This window comes from Physeter macrocephalus, chromosome 19 (genome assembly GCF_002837175.3).
Source record: "Physeter macrocephalus isolate SW-GA chromosome 19, ASM283717v5, whole genome shotgun sequence".
NCBI classification, from domain to species: domain Eukaryota; kingdom Metazoa; phylum Chordata; class Mammalia; order Artiodactyla; family Physeteridae; genus Physeter; species Physeter macrocephalus.
The window spans coordinates 35,748,957-35,767,773 of record NC_041232.1 but is presented as its reverse complement, the minus strand read 5'-3'; the positions used below and the strand labels follow the sequence as shown (position 1 = coordinate 35,767,773).

At 37.1% G+C, this 18,817-nt stretch overlaps 1 protein-coding gene across 10 annotated transcripts in view; it reads right to left on the bottom strand.

The window, feature by feature from the left end:
* The window catches only part of GREB1L (GREB1 like retinoic acid receptor coactivator), a 265,362-nt gene that overhangs the window by 107,389 nt on the left and 139,156 nt on the right, over window positions 1-18,817 (bottom strand). For 9 of the 10 annotated variants that reach the window (XM_055080757.1, XM_055080763.1, XM_055080758.1 and 6 more), the window contains 3 exons: window positions 15,613-15,777; window positions 15,208-15,405; window positions 6,934-7,110 (listed from right to left, as the gene is read on the bottom strand). In XM_055080757.1, coding sequence (XP_054936732.1) covers window positions 6,934-7,110; window positions 15,208-15,405; window positions 15,613-15,769 — 532 coding nt within the window. In that variant the 5' untranslated portion in view covers window positions 15,770-15,777. The remainder of the gene's footprint in view (window positions 1-6,933; window positions 7,111-15,207; window positions 15,406-15,612; window positions 15,778-18,817) is intronic. The other variant, XM_055080762.1, reaches the window with a different exon arrangement.

Sequence of the window (18,817 nt, the reverse complement as noted above, 5' to 3'; positions counted from 1 at the left end):
CAGGCACTGTGCTATTGGGTACCTTATAAACATCATCTGTTTGATCTTTATAATCCTGCCAGGTGGGCATTATTGGCTCCTTTATATAGATGAGGAATCTGAGACTTCAAGAAGATAAGTAGCTTGCCCAAGTTCTTAAAGTGCTAACTAGAAAATCTGGGATTTAAACCCAGTTCCAATTCCAAAGCCCATGCTCTTTGGTTTCATATTCCCAATTACAAAGGATTATAAAATCTATTATTCTGACGGTGTTTTCTGTGTGAGTCCCATGATGTATTCTAAGAGGATTCCTCTGGTCATGAAGAATCATTGAGCAAAAAGACATTATAAGAGATTTTTCTATGTCTTCAGTCAGAGCCACATATGAACTGTTCCATTCGATAAAACTTTGATGCTTTTAAAGTGCTAAAAAAAAGTTTCCCAAAGTTGTTCTACCAGAGCCAACTAGGTTCTTAGCTCTGTGATGGAAAAGACTATTTCTTATCATTCATGTGCCCACATATAATAATCTAACGTGATTTTTGGAACAAATACTGTTAAATGAATGAATAAACAAATGAATCCTTGTATCTTCTTTGCTAATTTAGTCCAATGTATAAACTTTACCGTTAGGTGTCTATATTAAACCATCTGCTCAATTTCACTGAAAGAAAAAAAATGGATATTTTAACAAATGAGAGCCTATGCAAATGAAAATTACCACTTCTTTTCCTATGAACCAAGAGAAGACTTTGAACTGTAGTTTAAGGAACGTTTATTAACCATGTCCAGGATCACTTTCTGACTCAAGATATTGATCTATGTATTTCTAGACTTTCTGATGATGCCTTATAACTAGGAAGAATGCATCAAGCTAAACAAACACACAGCTCACTGTAAATACAATTCTTGAATTCTTTGCCCTCTTCTTTCTTCTTCCTTTTTACTGATATTCGTGCTGAGGACATGTATCTGATTCTATCTACAGTAACAAATTCTGAGAAACAAAAGCAACTCCAGAGAAACACAGCAGCAAACCTCACATGCCCTCTTCTTTCTTTCTTTCTTTTCTTCTTTCTTTCTTTCTTCTTTCCTTCTTTCCTTCCTTCCTTCCTTCCTTCCTTTCTTTTTCTTTAGGCCATGCCACATGGCAGGCATGCAGGAACTTAGTTCCCCAACCAGGGATCGAACCTGTGCCCCCTGCACTGGAAGTGAAGAATCTTAACCACTGGGCTGCCAGGGAAGTCCTTACATGCCCTCTTATTTGCGTTTTTAATTATTAAAAGTTAATTTAAGGGGTTTGAATCAAGATGGCAGAGTAAGAGGATGTGGAGCTCACCTCCTCCCATGAACACATCAAAAATACATCTACATGTGGAACAATTCTCACTGAAAACTAACTGGAAACTGGCAGGACTCCTGTACAACCAAGGCTGTAGCGATCAGGTCAAGACCTGTGCCCCTAGAAGAAGACTCAGAGAAAAATAGAGATTATGCGGGTGGACACCCACCCTGTGGAGTGAGCGGTCTGAGCCATAGATTGGGTGCCCCAGTCCTGGGGTTTTACGTGGAGGAGACAATCCCACTTGGCTGGTTGGAGGGCCACTGAGACAAACAGGAGGGCTGAGGGAAGCCTAGACCACGCTCATGAGGAGTGTGCACGCTGGCTTGCCCCCAGGCAAGGTGGAGAGAGGTCTGCTCTAGCAGCTGCCGGGTTTCTCACAACCACCTTGCCAGGTACCCCAGTCCAGGCTGAGCGAAAGCTCTGGTGCTGCTCACTCCATGTCACAGTGTGGCACAGTGTGGGATGTAGACGTGATCTGGTGCCACAGAGGCGTCTGAGTGGGTTGGTAGCAGCCATCACTTACTCAAGCAGCATGTCAGAAGCATTCCAGATCACTGACGCAGCTGTTCCACCATAGCCCATCCCCTGATACACACTGAGACTCCATGTGGGTCCCACTTGCACTGCAGAGCCTGGGGGCAGTGATCGGCTGTGAGGGACAAAGGGGACTTGCCCCAGAGGCTGCATTTGAGTGGAGCTGCAGGCAACTGCACAGGCAGTGCATCAGACCTCTGTCTGTGGCCAACATGAGCCAAGAGCCTGCACAGGTCCCACTTGCTTCAGCACTCCACCCCTCTGGGGCAAGGGTCCCCACGCAGGGAGAGGAAAAAACACACACTTAAAGGGAAAAGAGCCAGCATGAGCCTGACCCTCAGGGCTTCTGCTCCAGCAACTTGGGGTCAGACTCTGCCCCCGATACAGTGGTGATGGTCACCGAGCAGAGGGGAAGTCCTGTCTCACACCCAACTTCAGCTCTAGCCACTCCATCTCCAGCCCCACCTCCTACCTATGTGACAGCTGCCAGCACACCCTGAGGAAGGATGTGACTTGCATCCACATCAAATCCAGCTCTCCCAGCAAAGGCATAGGCCACATGCAGTCTGTATAGGGATGCTCCCACATAAGGACACCCCTTCAAGACTGAAATAAGTAACTGTTTCACCTGAATTCATAGAGGCAGGGAAAGCTGAGCAAAACAAAAAGACAGAGGAACTACTCTTAATTGAAAGAGCAAGAGTAAACCCCTGAAAAAATAAACAACAAGACAGAAATAAACAATTTACCAGATAAAGAATTCAAAGCATTGGTAACAAAAATATTAACTGAATTAGGGAAAAGAATTGATGTACACAGTAAACACTTTAACAAGGAACTAGAAAATATAAAAAAGACCCAATCAGAAATAAAGAACTCAATAGCTGAAATAAAAAACACACTAGAAGGAATGAATAGGAGACTAAGATACAGAAGGACGCATAAGTGATCTGGAAGATAGAGTAATGGAAATCACACAATCAGAACAGCAAAAAAGAAAAACAAATTTTAAAAAATGAAAACAATTTAAGAGATCTCTAGGATATAATTAAGCATACCAACATTGTCATTATAGGGGTCCCAGAGGAGAAGAGAGAAGGGGATCGAAAATGTATTTGAGGAAATTATGACTGAAAACTTCTCAAACCTGAAGATGGAAACAGATATCCAGCTTCAGGAAGCACAGAGAGTCCAAAAAACGATGAACCCAAACAGACCCACAGCAAGACATGTAATTAATATGACAAAAGTTAAAGATAGAGAATTCTAAAGGCAGCAAGAGAAAAACAAAGAGTCATATACAAGGGAATTCCCATAAGGCTGTCAGATGGTTTCTCTGTAGAAACTTTACAGGCCAGAAGGAAGTGGCACAATATATTCAAAGTGCTGGAAGGGAAAAACCTGCAACCTAGGATACCAGCAAGAGTATCATTTGTAATAGAAGGAGAGATAAAGAACTGCTTAGACAAGCAAAAACTAAAAGAGTTTGTCAATACTGAACCTACCCTAAAAGAAATGTTAAAGGGTCTTCTCTAAGTAGAAAAGAAGTAAAAATCTATAGAAAATGGAAAATCCCACTAGGAAAGGCAAATATATAGTAAGAACTGAGGATCAACGACTTAAATAAGCCAATACAAAGATTAAAAGACAAAAAATTGTAAAAGACAAAAAATTGTAAAAACTGTAACTACAATAAATGGTTAAGGGATAAACACATTAAGATGTAAAATATGACATTAAAAACACGAAATGTGTGGGAGGGGGTAAAAAAAGTAGATCTTTTAGAATATGTTTGAATTTAAATGACGACCAGTTTAAAACAGTAGATATACTTATAGGTCAACATATATGAACCCAATGGTAACCACAAATCAGAAACCTATTAGAGATACACAAAAACTGAAAAGAAAGGAACTACTGAAGAAAATCATCAAACCACAAGGGAAGAAACAAAAGGAAGAAGAAATGAACAGAGAAGAACTGCAAAAACAGCCAGAAAACAAGTAATAAAATGGCAATAAGTACATATCTATCAATAGTTACTTTAAATGTCAATGGACTAAATGCTCCAGTCAAAAGACTGGCCGCTGAGCCTGCGCATCCAGAGCCTGTGCTCTGCAATGGGAGAGGCCACAACAGTGAGAGGCCCACATACCACAAAAAAAAATAATAATAAATTCAACATCCATTCATGATAAAAAGTCTCATCAAAATGGGTACAGAGAGAACATATCTCAACATAATAAAGGCCATTTATGACAAATCCACAGCTAACATCATACTCAAAGATGAAAAGCTGAAAGCCTTTCCTCTAAATTCAGGAACAAGACAAAGATGCCCACTCTTGCCACTTCTAGTATTGAAAGACCTAGCCACAGCAATCAGACAAGACAAAAATATAAATTCAAATTGGAAGGGAAGAAGTCAAATTGTCACTATTTACAGATGACATGATACTTTTTATAGAAAAACCAAAAGTCTCTACCCCAAAACTATTAGAACTAATAAACAAATTCAGCAAAGTTGCAGGATACAGATTAACATACAGAAATGTGTTGCTTTTCTATACACCAATAATGAATTATCAGAAAGAGAGAGTGAAAAATAATCTAATTTAAGATCACATCAAAAAGAATAAAATACCTGGGAATAAACTCAACCAAGGAAATGAAAAACCTATACCCTGAAAACTATAAAACACTAACGAATGAAACTGAAGATGATACAAAGAAATGGAAAGATATTCCATGCTCTTGGATTGGAAGAATTAATATTGTTTAAATGGCCATACTACTGAAAGCAATCTACAGATTTAATGCAATCTCTATCAAAATACCCATGACATTTTTCACAAAATTAGAACAAATAATCCTAAAATTCATATGGGACCACAAAAGACCCTGAGTTGCCAAAACAATCTTGAGAAAAAAAGAACAAAGCTGGAGGTATCACCCTCACAGACTTCAGACTCTACAACAAAGCTACAGTAATCAAAACAGCATGGTACTGGCACATAGACACATAGATCAATGGAATAGAACAGAGAGCCCACACCTAGGTTAATTAATCTATGACAAAGGAGGCAAGAATATGCAATGGAGAAAAGACAGTCTCTTCAATAAAACGTGCTGAGAAAACTGGACAGCTACATGTAAAACAGATTAGAACATTTCCTCACACCATGTATAAAAATAAAATCAAAATGGATTAAAGGCCTAAATGTAAGACCTAAAACCTAAAACTCCTAGGAGAGAATGTAGGCAGAACACTCTGACATAAATTGTAGCAATATATTTTTGGATCTGTCTCTTAAGAAAAAAGAAATAAAAGCAAAAATAAACAAATGGGACAAATTGGACCTAATTAAACTTAAAAGCTTTTGCACAGCAAAGGAAACCATAAACAAAATGAAAAGACAACCTATGGAATGGGAGAAAATATTTGCAAATGATATTACAAAAGGGGTTACTATCCAAAATACATAAACAGCTCGTACAACTCAGTATCAAAAAAACAAAACACCCAATCAAAAAATGGGTAGAAGACCTGAATAGACATTTTTGCAAAGAAGACATACAGATGGCTAATAGGCACATGAAGAGATGCTCAACACTGATGATTATTACAGAAACGCAAATCACGACAACCATGATATCATCTCACACCTGTCAGAATGGCTATCATCAAAAAGTCTACAAAAAACAAATGTTGGTGAGGATGTGGAGAAAAGGAAACACTTGTACACTGTTGGTGAGAATGTAAATTGGTGCAGCCACTATGGAAAAGGGTAATGTGGGTTCCTCAAAAAACTAAAAATAGAACTACTACATGATCTAATAATTCCTGTACTGGGTATATAGCCGAAGAAAATGAAAACACTAATTTGAAAAGATACATGCACCCCAACGTTCATGGCAACATTGTTTACAATAGCCAAGATATGGAAGCAATCTAAGTATCCATCAACAAACAAATGGATAATGAAGATGTGATACACACACACACACACACACACACACACATACACACACACAATGTAATATTACAGAGCCACAAAAAAGAATGAAATTCTGCCATCTGTTGGAACGTGGATGACCCTAGAGGGTATTATGCTTAGTGAAATAAGTCAGACAGAGAAAAACAAATACTGTATGATATCACTTACATATGGAATTCAAAAAATAATACAAATGAATGTATATAGCAAAACAGAAACAGACTCACAGATATAGAAAACAAACTAGTGGTTATCAGTGGATAAAGGGAAGGGGAGGATGATAGGGGTCAGGGATTAAGAGATACAAACTACTAGTATAAAATAGATAAGCAACATGAATATATATTTCAGCACAGGGAATTATAGCCATTATCTTGTAATAACTTTTAATGGAGTATAATCTGTAAGAATATTGAATCACTATGCCATACATTTGAAACTAATATAATATTGTAAATGAACTATGCTTCAATTTAAAAAAGAATAATTAAAAAGTAAACCTGATCTTTGTTATTTCCCATGACGTAGAAAAGCCATGTTATGAAAAAAGTCCAAAGTAATACTAGAAAGTAAAACAATTCTGACATAAAGCTAAAACATTTTACATCATAGGTATATTCCTAGTTATCTTGATTGAACTAATGCTAAATATAAAATGAGAATCACATCAATCAAGTGTAGTTAGAAATAATGGGTGGTAGAGAAAAACTACCAATGACTTACAAAGTGGATAATCCACAGTTGAATAATTGAGAGTTGATTTGATATCAGATCCAGATCAATGACTCTATGGAGAGTGAATCCTACTTAATTTCACAAAATATTTATTTTTGATAAATTGTATGGTGTTCTTTAATGCCTAGTTTAAAAAAGTCTCTTCATTAAGGTGAATGTTTTGAGAGTTAATAAAAAAGTGAAAGCTAATTTTTAAGAAGTTACTAAATGAAAAAGCGTTTCTTAAACTAATATGTAATCCCCAGCTAATTCTGTGATTTTAAAAATTCTGCGATAATTTAAAATAAATTTGTATTTTAACTCCTTTATCTCAGAAGGAATTTTATAGGTATGAAATACTCACCTAAAAGTGCATTTTTTCCATGATCATCTGGTAGAAATCGCTTGTCTACAGCACACACTAGGATGTGTTCAGGAAGATTGGGAGACTTGGCCCCCACCAGGAGGAATCCTGCTGGGATGTCGATTTGTTCCATACACAGAGATACCAAACGCAAATCCTTTCCTGCTTGACAAAAACCTAAAAACCAGTAAAAAGGACACAGTGGAATGTTTAGAGAGTTTATAACTCCTCATCACCCATTTGGAGAGTTGATTACCTGTGGGAATCACTATTAAGGACTAAATTTAAAGTCCATGTACTCCAACCAAAGACACATCTGTCATATGTGCTTCTCTGAGCAGAGCTAAAAAGACACTAAAAGGAGGTATTTCCAACTGTTTTAGCCAACACTGATGACTTTATATTTTCTGATCCACAAGTAAGCAAATGATAAATACACAGCAAACTGAAAAACATACAGAATTTTTATGTGCACATAATATAGTATTTTTACTTTCAATGCAGATTCACTTCTCTAAATGGGGACAATCATAGAACACAGATGTTCTCCATTTCATACAGGAAGAGGCTGAAGCTCGGAGTTTGGTGAATCATAAATGAATGGATCAGAACTAGAACTCAGAACTGCTTAGGTTACTCGCACTAGGTAAGACATGACAAAACCTTACATATCAATTTACATTCCCACCAACAGTGAAAGAGGGTTCCCTTTTCTCCACACTCTCTCCAGCATTTATTGTTTGTAGATTTTTTGATGATGGCCAGTTAAAAAAAAAAAACAGCCTTACATAACTACTTTGTAACCATAATGTATTACATTAATTCATTAGTTTGTCATTTATTAAAAATGATTTGCAACAGATGTTATCCTAGGCCTGGGGATAGAGCTGAACAAAGTATACCTTCCTCTAAGAACTCACTTGTAGTCAATTAGAAGAATGTATAAGGAACTGATAATTACAAAACAATATTACAGAGGACAGCTATGTTCTGCTACAAAGCACCAATCTCCACATCTTCTGAGAAATGATTCCCACCACTCTAGTTATGTGATTTCCCTGGACAGCTGTGATATTCCAGATTGAGCTGGAGCTGGCACCCAGTCCAAGATGGGCCACTGGAATATCCCACCTTTCTGGTCATAGCTGATCAGTCCAGGTGTGGGTACCTGACATAAACCAGGACAATGGAGGATGGACACCTAACTCTCACACTCAAACCTGAGGATACCATCATCATTATTGCCCAATACAAAGTGGGCCAGAACCATGCTAGGTTCTCCCAGCATCAATTCATATTATGATGTTAACCAAATGCCAAGAAACAGTTGGATGCCATCAGTTAGTATATGAGAAATAAAAATAAAACAACATCCAAACATTGTATGAAGCTATGGTACATAGGAATCTACTGCATACTGGATAATTAAACCTCAAAAGCAGACACAATGAATTAGAAAAAGCAAGAAATCAAAGACTAGAGAATGATAAAGACACTGGGCTTCAACCATTTCAAGCTTGTAGATCCCCTTTTAACATTAAAAAATTCAAATATAACTTCTAGTGTTCACAAATTGAGAAAAATAATATCAAAATGTTATTGTGAATTCTTTAACAATTTAAATGAATCTGTATTTTATTATTCACAATATCATCTATATTTATTTGGACAATAGTCATTTATACATGTGAGTCATATTATTTATTCAGTTTACAAACATATTTTGGAGCCTATAGATACATAGCACCCTTAAAAAAATCTGCTGTCCCCACCCCCATTAAGGGACAAAACTCACAGGTTTGAAAGTTGGGAAATGATGATGATGATGATACTAGTGGCAGTTAAAATTTATGGAGCACTTAACATAAGACAGGTACAGTGCTAAACACTGCAGAGATTTTCTCATTTAATTCTGTCAACAACTCTAGCTAGGTATCACTATCTCTTTTTCATATATGGAGAAAATGAGGCTCAGAAAGGTGAGAGTATTTGTCCAAGGTTACAAAATGAGTCCCATAATGTCCAGTGATGTAAGACATGGAAAGTTTGCTATATAAGAACAGGTAAAAAGTGTATTATTCAACTTGGCCAAAGAAAGCGCTTAAGAATAGTTATAATCCAGAGCTAAAACCTGGAGGGGTGAACACAGATTTTTTTCATGAAATTCTGAAATACTAAATCTAGGGGCATTTTAAAGGCTTAAAATGAGCATTAATTTTTTTTAATCAAAGGAATTATTAATTTGTGTAGAGACAGTAAACCTAGAAACATATCTCCCCTAGGAGGTAGCACCTTTATTATGACTTCCTCCAAAAGGCAAAACATAAAATACCCTCCCAAATGGTGTAGAAAATTCAATGATGAGAGGTTTATCATTACCTATTGATGGAAACAGGATGCTTGAGGAGCTTTCTCTATCACTAAGTAGTACTACAACCTTTCTAAACTTTCAGTCATTCCATACTAGAAAGAATAGACAAGTCTGTACCAATCTGTACCAATCTGCAAATTATTACAAGCTTTTTAGAACATCAGAGCTATATGGAACCTCAAGGTCATCTGATAACAGGATTTTCCAACAAGTAGTTATCAAAATCCCAGAGATTCATAAAGGTATTCCATGATACTTGGGAACTATAAGTGAAACTAAAATAGATAACATTACCAATTTCTGAAAACAAATAATTATTCTAATATCCTACTTTCACTTTATTATTATTATTTTTTATAAATTTATTTATTTATTTATTTATGGCTGCATTGGGTCTTAGCTGCTGCGCGCGGGCTTTCTCTAGTTTTGTCGAGTGGGGGTTACTCTTCGTTGCGGTGCGCAGGCTTCTCATTACGGTGGTTTCTCTTGTTGCGGAGCACGGGCTCTAGGGCACGCGGGCTTCAGTAGTTGTGGCTCGCGGGCTCTAGAGTGCAGGCTCAGTAGTTGTGGCGCACGGGCTTAGTTGCTCCGCAGCATGTGGGATCTTCCCGGACCAGGGCTCAAACCTGTGTCCCCTGCATTGGCAGGTGGATTTTAACCATTGCACCACCAGGGAAGTCCCTAATATCCTACTTTTATTTTTATTTTTATTTTTTTTTTTGCGGTACGTGGGCCTCCCACCGCTGTGGCCTCTCCCGTTGCGGAGCACAGGCTCCGGACGCGCAGGCCCAGCGGCCATGGCTCCCGGGCCCAGCCGCCCCGTGGCACGTGGGATCCCCCCGGACCGGGGCACGAACCTGTGTGCCCTGCATCGGCAGGCGGACTCTCAACCACTGCGCCACCAGGGAAGCCCCCCTAATATCCTACTTTTAAAACAGAATGTTCTAAGGGCTTTCCCTGCTACACATGTAGGGGTAGTGGAAATCAGCTGAACCCCATATCAATGTGTGGTTTTGATTATTACACATTTTAAAATTGATTTTATTATCAGTCACATGTATTGATTAATTTATATACCCATAATGGGCTGTTGGCTAATAATGGGAAGCTTAGGGAACATGGATTTGATGGACACAGTCATTTTATAAATGTACCTAAGATGCTCTCTGCTAGATATAAAAGTTAGATTCAACCCCAACCCCACTAATTAAATTATAAAATTATATAAAATGCACCAATATGTTTCTGGGACACCAAAAAAAAAAGCAATGATAAGGTAAAATTTTAGTGATTATAATCCAATTTGGCTTTTCATGTAAGAGGGAAAAGGCTACCTCTTTCAGCAGCATGTTATTTGTAGAGAAATTCTGCAAACAACAGCCTGAAATGTTTTCATCACGTAGAGCAAAAATTATAAAAATAAATTAGTACATCCTTTTAATCCTAAAACATACAAACCCCAAAATTTGGGTATTAAAAGTAGATTTTGACTCTTTTTTTGATGCTGGGAAATATTTAAATACACTTGGCTCCCCTTCTCCACCCCCCCAAAAGTATAACATTTTATTTTTGAATTTGTCAACAAAACATGCTTTTCCTTACACAACCAATTTAAAGTAAATTAAACAGCAATGACTGAATGATAAAATGTAGGCAATATTTTCTCATGCATGAATAACATCAGAGTATATTAATATACTAATCTAAAATAAATATTTTCTACTTAAAATCTATTCTTTATGACAGAATTAGTTTTTAAATTCCTAAGGGGTTCAAAAGATTATGTATTACTATAAGAGAGATTTGTAAGTCAAAGACTGGGTAACACTAATCTATCCCAATCTCTTTAGTATGTAAATGAGGAAACTAGGGCCCATAAAGGTTAAGAAAACAGCCCAAGGTCAAATACCCAGCAACCCACCAAGTTGGGACCCAGGTCTCTTGACTCCAGGTTAGAGCCTCCTTCGTCCTCGTTAACATCACTCTGACTCACAGAATGCTTCACCTTTCCTGATCTGATGTAGGACCCTCTCCTATAGCTTCTTCCTTTCCTATCCTTGCTGAGTCTCATCACTCAACTTTCCAGGCTGAATCCTGGGGGGTACTTGACACAGTAGCCCCTGCCAGCCATAGGCTATGTCAGCATCCACCTCTCTTACACCTGCTGATGAATCCTTAAAATTCATGGTTTTGCAAGCCACAAAGGTGTCCCTTGATTAGAGAGTGACATTTCTGATGAGCTTTCTCAAAGCAATACATTGCAGCTAAAGGGAGATTAAGGGGGAAAAGTACAATTTCAGTTTTGGGCTAAACAGGGATAGAGTAGAGAAGACACAGTGAGTGTGGAAAATATCTGAAGAAAGCAGGATTTTCTCTGGAAGAAAGATGATTTCAGAGTAATTTCTGTGGTATAATGAAAACTACACAGTCCACTCAAATTAAGAAGCACAAATAGCTTTCAGTGCTACAGCATTTGAAGGTTTTCCCATTTATGATATGAGGACACCTAGGGGTGAAAAGTATTAATTATTAATGGCAATTCTAGAAGAATGTTTTTCTCATAGAAGGAGGAAGCAAACCTCCTCTTAAAATTTTTTTTCAGAAAGTGCTTGTGACAATGAAAAGAGAAAATGTCCTATTATATCCTAAAAAGAAAACCGTAATCATGGGAGCATATAAAAGGGGCACAGGAACCAACTGAAATTGCTACCAGTGGCCAAAACTGGAAAAATTGGAGCAAAAAAATAAAATAAAGTAGTATTGGATTATCACCCAAAACATAAAATAAATATTCATAAGTGTATAATGATATAAATAAATGACTGTATAAATTAATAAACAAGGGAGAAGAGACAAATTTCCATGCAGTAGAATTCCAAATAATGTATTAGATACTCTGCCCTCAAGGATGTGGAGCATAACTGTATTCCTTAAGCGTGGGCTGAGGGCAGTGACTTTCTTCCACAGTATGGTAATGGGGGCGGGGTGGGGGGAGAGTGGAGATAACACTATCTCAGCCAGGTGATCAAGGTCAACATCAATAGCCATAAATCATGTTGATAGTACGTACCCTTGATATAGTATGATGAAAATGGCACTTTACCTCTGTGATCTTCCTCCCCCAAACCCATAACCCCAGTCTAATCAGGAGAAAAACATCAGACAAATTCCTATAGAAGGTCTGCTAGAATATACCTGACCTATAATCCCGAAAACTGTCAGGGTCAGCCAAAACAAGGGAAGTCTGAGAAACTGTCACAGCCAAGAGGAGCCTAAGGAGACATAACAACTAAATCTAATGTAGTATCCCAGATGGGATTCTGGAACAGAAGGAGGACATTAGGCAGAAACTAAAGAACACAAACTATGGACTTTCATTATTACTAAAATTACTAGTAATGTAACATGCTAACAATAGGGCAAACTGTGGGGATATATAGAAACTCTGTACTATTTTAGCAATTTTTCTGTAAATCTAAAACTGTTCTTAAATAAAGTCTAACAAAGAACAGAGTTGTGGTTGTCAAGGAAGGGGGAGGGATGGATTGAGAGTATGGGGTTAGCAGATGCAAATTATATATAGAATGGATAAACAACAAGGTCCTACTGTATAGCACAGGGAACTGTATTCAGTATCTTGTGATAAACCATAATGGAAAAGAATATATATGTGTGTGTGTGTGTGTATATATATATGTATAACTGAATCACTTTGCTGTACAGCAGAAATTAACACATCATTATAAATCAACTACACTTAAATTTTTTTTAAAGTCCATTTTTAAAATGTCCTGTTTTATCTTCTTGCCTTCCAGTTAATCACCAGCACAAGCCACACAGGTGATTTAAATAAGAGGAAAGAGAATAGGTGAGAAAGAAAAGGCAAGGCTGAGTCCAGGAACAGGGTCAGGGAGAAATCAATCCAAGGCCAGAAATGGTTGCAAAGTCAAGGAAAAGTTCCTGAGTTCACTTTATAGTTGGTTTGAGAATATGCTCACAAGGGTCTGGACTGTTTCCTCCAAACCTTCATTCTTGGGATTCAGATCAGCTAATTATACACAAAATATATCATCAGGGATCCCCAATTAAGAAAAAAATATATTATGCAAAGAGCAGTATTTAATTTAGTTTTTTAAATAAAGATCGAAAATAAGCTCTGTGTGTCTCTAAAGAAATAGCTAAAGAATCTATGAAATGTGATTATATTACAAGACCTATAGGATCCAAATATCTGGTGTAGCAGGTAGTTCAATTTCCCCACTATTAGAAATATGTCAGAAAATTAATATAATAAATATTAAATCTCAATTAAAACCTAAGATAAAATAAGAAGTAACCTTATTACTCCCCTCTAGGGTAATTTTAAATTATATCTGAACTAATCCTGAAAGAAAGATAGTATCTTTCTTTTAGAGGCTACTGGAGGACCTGGGAAAAACTACCCTAAGGGGGGGAGGGTGTAAGCCTATTTACTGTAGTCAAGGAAAGAAAAGTACGTTATGGGGCACACAAATAATTTATTTGACAAACTTCCCCCTACTCTCAAACTCATTTTCTGGGAGTAATACTGACATGCTGCCTTAAAACCAAGACTCTTGCAGCAGTGATTTTAATTTTAAAGGGGAGCCGTAGTACAGAGCCCTTCTTTGTAAACCTCATCTACATTTCCTTAATAGCCAAGGTTTTCACATCACAGAACCAGATTTTGCATTCTCCAATTATCTCCAGCTTGAAGGTTACAGAGTAATCTAAATGGGGGAGGGGAAAGTTTACTGAAACAGCTGTAAACACAAACTAATCAAAGCAGTATTTGGAGGCCTAAAATTTGGCGGCCCTTTACCCCTTTAGAGATCAACTGCCTCCCAGCAGGGTAGGAACCTACCAATAATTTACATAAGAAATTAGCAGCCAGAATTTACATCTGAATGGCACCCCCAGGAGCCCATGGGGTGTTAAGTATCTGCTTATCTAAATTGCCTCTAAAAATAGCTTTACCTTCCTTTAAGTCTTAGGAGTCTTAGGTAAATAGAGGATTTCCCATGAAGAGAAGGTGGTATGCTGAAACAAATCCAGGCACTGTATTGCCCTACTTCACTGTCATTTTCATAAGGAAAATTTCAGGGCTGTTCTGCCTTTGAGGGAGAGGACTCTTAGAACTACCTTAGAATGAGCCAAGCTGAAAGAGCTATGGGCAAACTATAAACTATCAAATTATGAACTAATTAGAAATCAGGCTGCGATGGCCAGAAAACAGCACCGTATACCACTAAATGGAGGGAAGTGAGTATAATTTAAGTTGTTACATCACCAAAACCATGAAATACTGAAAACGTTTTATGTAGGATTTTCATTTTAAAAGTGTGGTTAAAGCCTTGTTAGAATAGGAGGTTGAAGATAAATAAAATGGGATTATCAAAATATGTCCATTTTAATCTTCTAGAGATAACAGTATACTGGATGAATGTTCAAAATATATGGAAAAGGTAAATATTAAAACACCTGATATCTCTGTAATTGTTTTGAGAGTGGAACAGAAAGACGTAGAAAGAGAGATCACTAAAATAAAGTTTCTGAAAGAGTCACATTCTTGCAGGAAGCACCTGGAGCATTGAAAAAGTCCTGAGCTAGGTCTAGGCTTGCCTCTGCCACATACCATCTCAGAGAAGTCATTCAATTGCTGTGAATCTCAGTCTCTTCATCTATAAGATGGGGTGATAATGCTTGTCTTTCTTAATAGACACCTGCTATGAAATCACAGGCAATAATGTGAGTGAGAGCATAATCATTCTTCATTCCTTTCTGTAATTACTGGTTTCCAGCCTTGAGCACCCCATGCAATGATTGGAAACTAGCCAGACAATATTAGAGGAATTGGAAAAAAATAAATAAAAAAGGAAACCCACCATCTGTAGTGCAAGACCCTTCGGGGGCAGGTTTTTGTGAATAGGGAATTGGTGGGCTATTTGAATCAGACATTTCTTCATCATCTTCGTCATCTTCCATTTCATTTACTGTTAGATTGTTAGAAAAATCCAGGCTTCCATTTTGAGTGTAGCGGTGTACCAAATCTTTATCCAGATCCTCCACCTTGGGTTTTACATCTGGGTAAGCAAATAAATCATAGCTAACTTAATAAAAATGCTTGTGGGAAAATAACAAAAAGAAAAATTCATAGTTCTGAAAAATATCTGAGGACAGGGAGACTGGCATTGGCTAACATTTAACCCATTTATTTCAGATAGCCCCAGATTTGGAGATTCCACTTCTATTAAAAGGAGTCTAGAAATGTGTGGGATTGAGAAACTTACCTGCAGATGAGAAAGGATGCTGGTCAGGGTCCAAGTAAAGCTGGGAAAAAATTGGTCGTGGTACCACACTACTACATCTGAGAGAGGCTTCTATGGAGTTGTGAAGAGCTTCTTCAAATCGAGCAGATTTCAGTTGCCCAGCATATGAATTCCCCATGGTCTACACTACCTCCCAAAGAAAAAGAGAAAGGAGAAAATTGATACAATTAGAGGGCCATATGTCTGCAAAGTACACAGATAGCTTATATAAACTATACCCATATATCCTAAGATTGGAACTATATGAACTTCACCTATATTTCTTGAGACAACTTATCAATTTATCTGTTACATCACTTTTGCTTCTTGTCTTTAGAATCCAAAGGGGCTTTCAAAAAGCCCCTTTAAGGGATCTTGTATCTGAGGATCAAACCATAATAAGTGCTTTAAGTGAAGGTTCTCCAACTAGTAAATCAAGATTGACCTGTCAATCGTGAAGTCCAGCATGGTGACAATGGGGCCACACCTTCTTAAACTGGTGGGCTGCCAAAACCCCATAGGAACACTATCAGTGGTTTCAGAGTAAATATCAAATTACTTCTCTCTCTACTAAGATCTTATTACCCTAGGAGGGAAAAAGAGTCTTCTCTGGAAAAAAAATAAAAGCTTTATGATAATATATTTGACAAATTCCTGAAAGCAAGATTGGAACCTTTTAAAATTCAAAGAACTTGTTCATGTATTATTAGTATTTATTTGAAAAACAATGTTATTTATTTTGCTTAGTTTGAATCACAGTCTTATTTGGGACTCTTTAGGAAAGTACAGAACAAGAAGTTTTGAAGCAATCACCTTTACTTCTCATCACTAGTTACAAAAACTTCCATATATATCAATAATAACTAAATTTATTGGGTGCTAAATGTTGGCTATGCTAACGATTGGTCTGAGGTCCCCAAGACCCTTTCTGGGTTCCATGAGGTCAAAACTCTTTTCAAACTATTACTAGGATATCATTTGCCTTTTTCATTCTCATTCTTTCATATGTTTACAGTGGAATTTTCCAGAGGCTATATGATGTGTGATATTGCAACAGATTGAATGCAGAAGCAGACAGACTACTCTTTTCACTAACTATTTTTTGGGGAAATACAGTTATTTTTCATGTTATTTATGTTGCTATATAATGGGCTTATTGTTAATTTTTAAATTAATAAATACTTTGAAATTTTCTTAATTCTAATAAATATAATATACATAAACAAAACTCAATCATTTTTAGGAGTATAAAGGGGTTATGAGATGAAAAGTCTGAGAACTGTTGGGCTAGACAGTATACCAAGCACTTCCCCAAAATTACTTTATTTAATCCTCAGTATTCTGAAGTAGGTATGACCTCTTTCCACTTCATAAATGAAAAAACTGAGGCTTGGAGAAGCCAAGTGACTTGCCCACTATCACCCCACTGGTAAAGGTCAGAACCAGGACTCAATATCCAGATGACAAATCTTGTACTCCTAGAGGATGGGCTCAACTTGGGTAAATCTCATTTCAAGAAATGAAATTTTGAGAATATCTTAGCTCCACTTTCCCCATCAAGGAGAGGGATAGATATTAAATTTCATCTGTATCTCCAACTCTGACTGACTCCCTGGAGGACTATTTGAGAGGACCCTGAGCATGCATCAGGCTCAGCAGGTAAAGGGAGCCAAGATCCAGTGGTGATGACCCATGAGCAGAGAAGGGGTGATGCATACCACATCTCAACCCTCCTCTCAGGTTTCCTAGATCACACAAAGGAGCTCCATAGGAGATTTTGGTGGCCCTGAACTGCTTCTATATATAGCAAAGGAGGCTTCTTACATGATTCCTGGTAGCAGTGAATAGTATACAGAGATTCCAATCAGAGGGTCTCAGTTTATCAAAGCTTTGTTGGAGATTCCTATGATTTGGAGGAAAAGCTGTAATCATATTTTGACAACCTTTCTCAAAGTAGGTAATAAGAAACCAAATGCCATGGATTTAAATTACTAGGTTCCTCTTCACAAGAAAAAAACATTTTGTAACTATGTGAGGTGATGGATGTTAACTAAACTAATTGTAGTAATAATTTTGTAATATATACACATATCAAATAGTTATGTTGTACACCTAAAACTAATACACGTTATATATAAGTTACATCTCAGTAAAACTGGAAAAAATAAATTACTAGGTTCTTTCTTACAATAAGTACATACACAAAAGTATACATATAATACCCAATTCAAAGTTGTAAGTGGCAGAAAATCAACAAAGCCTGTCAAATGAAATTTTCCTGAAATACCAAGTTTTTGCCCAAGCTTCTAAAACCCCACCAGTACAACTATAAACATTTAATTTTTCTAAAGCAATTTATTTTTCAACAGAACCACACATAATCAAAACAGGGTGCGGGTTGGAAGAGAAATATGCTGTGTCACTAGTTTATGCATCTAAGTCAAAATCGAATAGCCATTTTACCTTTCTTCCTTGTTGAAGGGAGAAAAATACCAGGAACTAGCACAGTCAACCATGGTATTTTTTATCCGTGAAGAACAATGGAATAACTTCAAAGGTGGACCTTTAGCCTTTCTCCAGAGCACCAAATGCCTAGAAATCTTGCCTCTTCTTAATCTATTACCTGCTCAACAAATTATCTTCCTTTCATCATTGAAAACCTACATTCTCCAAGAGATCTTTTTAGTTGAATAAAGAAGTACCCAGGTATACGTGGAAGATTGCATGATCTCAATCCCTTCAATTTAAGCATAGATTAAGGAGTAATATGACAGCTATATCAAATGAATATTGTGCTGATTAAAATATTAAAGTAACATAAACATGGGCAATCCAGTTTCACCACCATAAAACATACACATAATCCTACAAAAGCATAATCCTGAGCAATACTCAGATGAAGACAACGGGAAGTACCCATGGAACAGACTTGGGAGAGTAAAAAGAAGGGGCTGACTACTCCAGATGAAAACATAACTGGGCAGTTTTAAAAATGATAATGATAAGGTGAAGAATGACAAAATTTACACCAAATTTTTTGGTGCTGAGTATGGAGTACTTCACTGACAGTTCAATGCTACCCAAAGATGGGCAGAGTTCAAAGGAAAAAGATTTTTTAGTGCAATGTTTTCTTAATATCATATGCCGTAATATTTAGGGTCACTGAAATCATTGGCCTTATCCACCT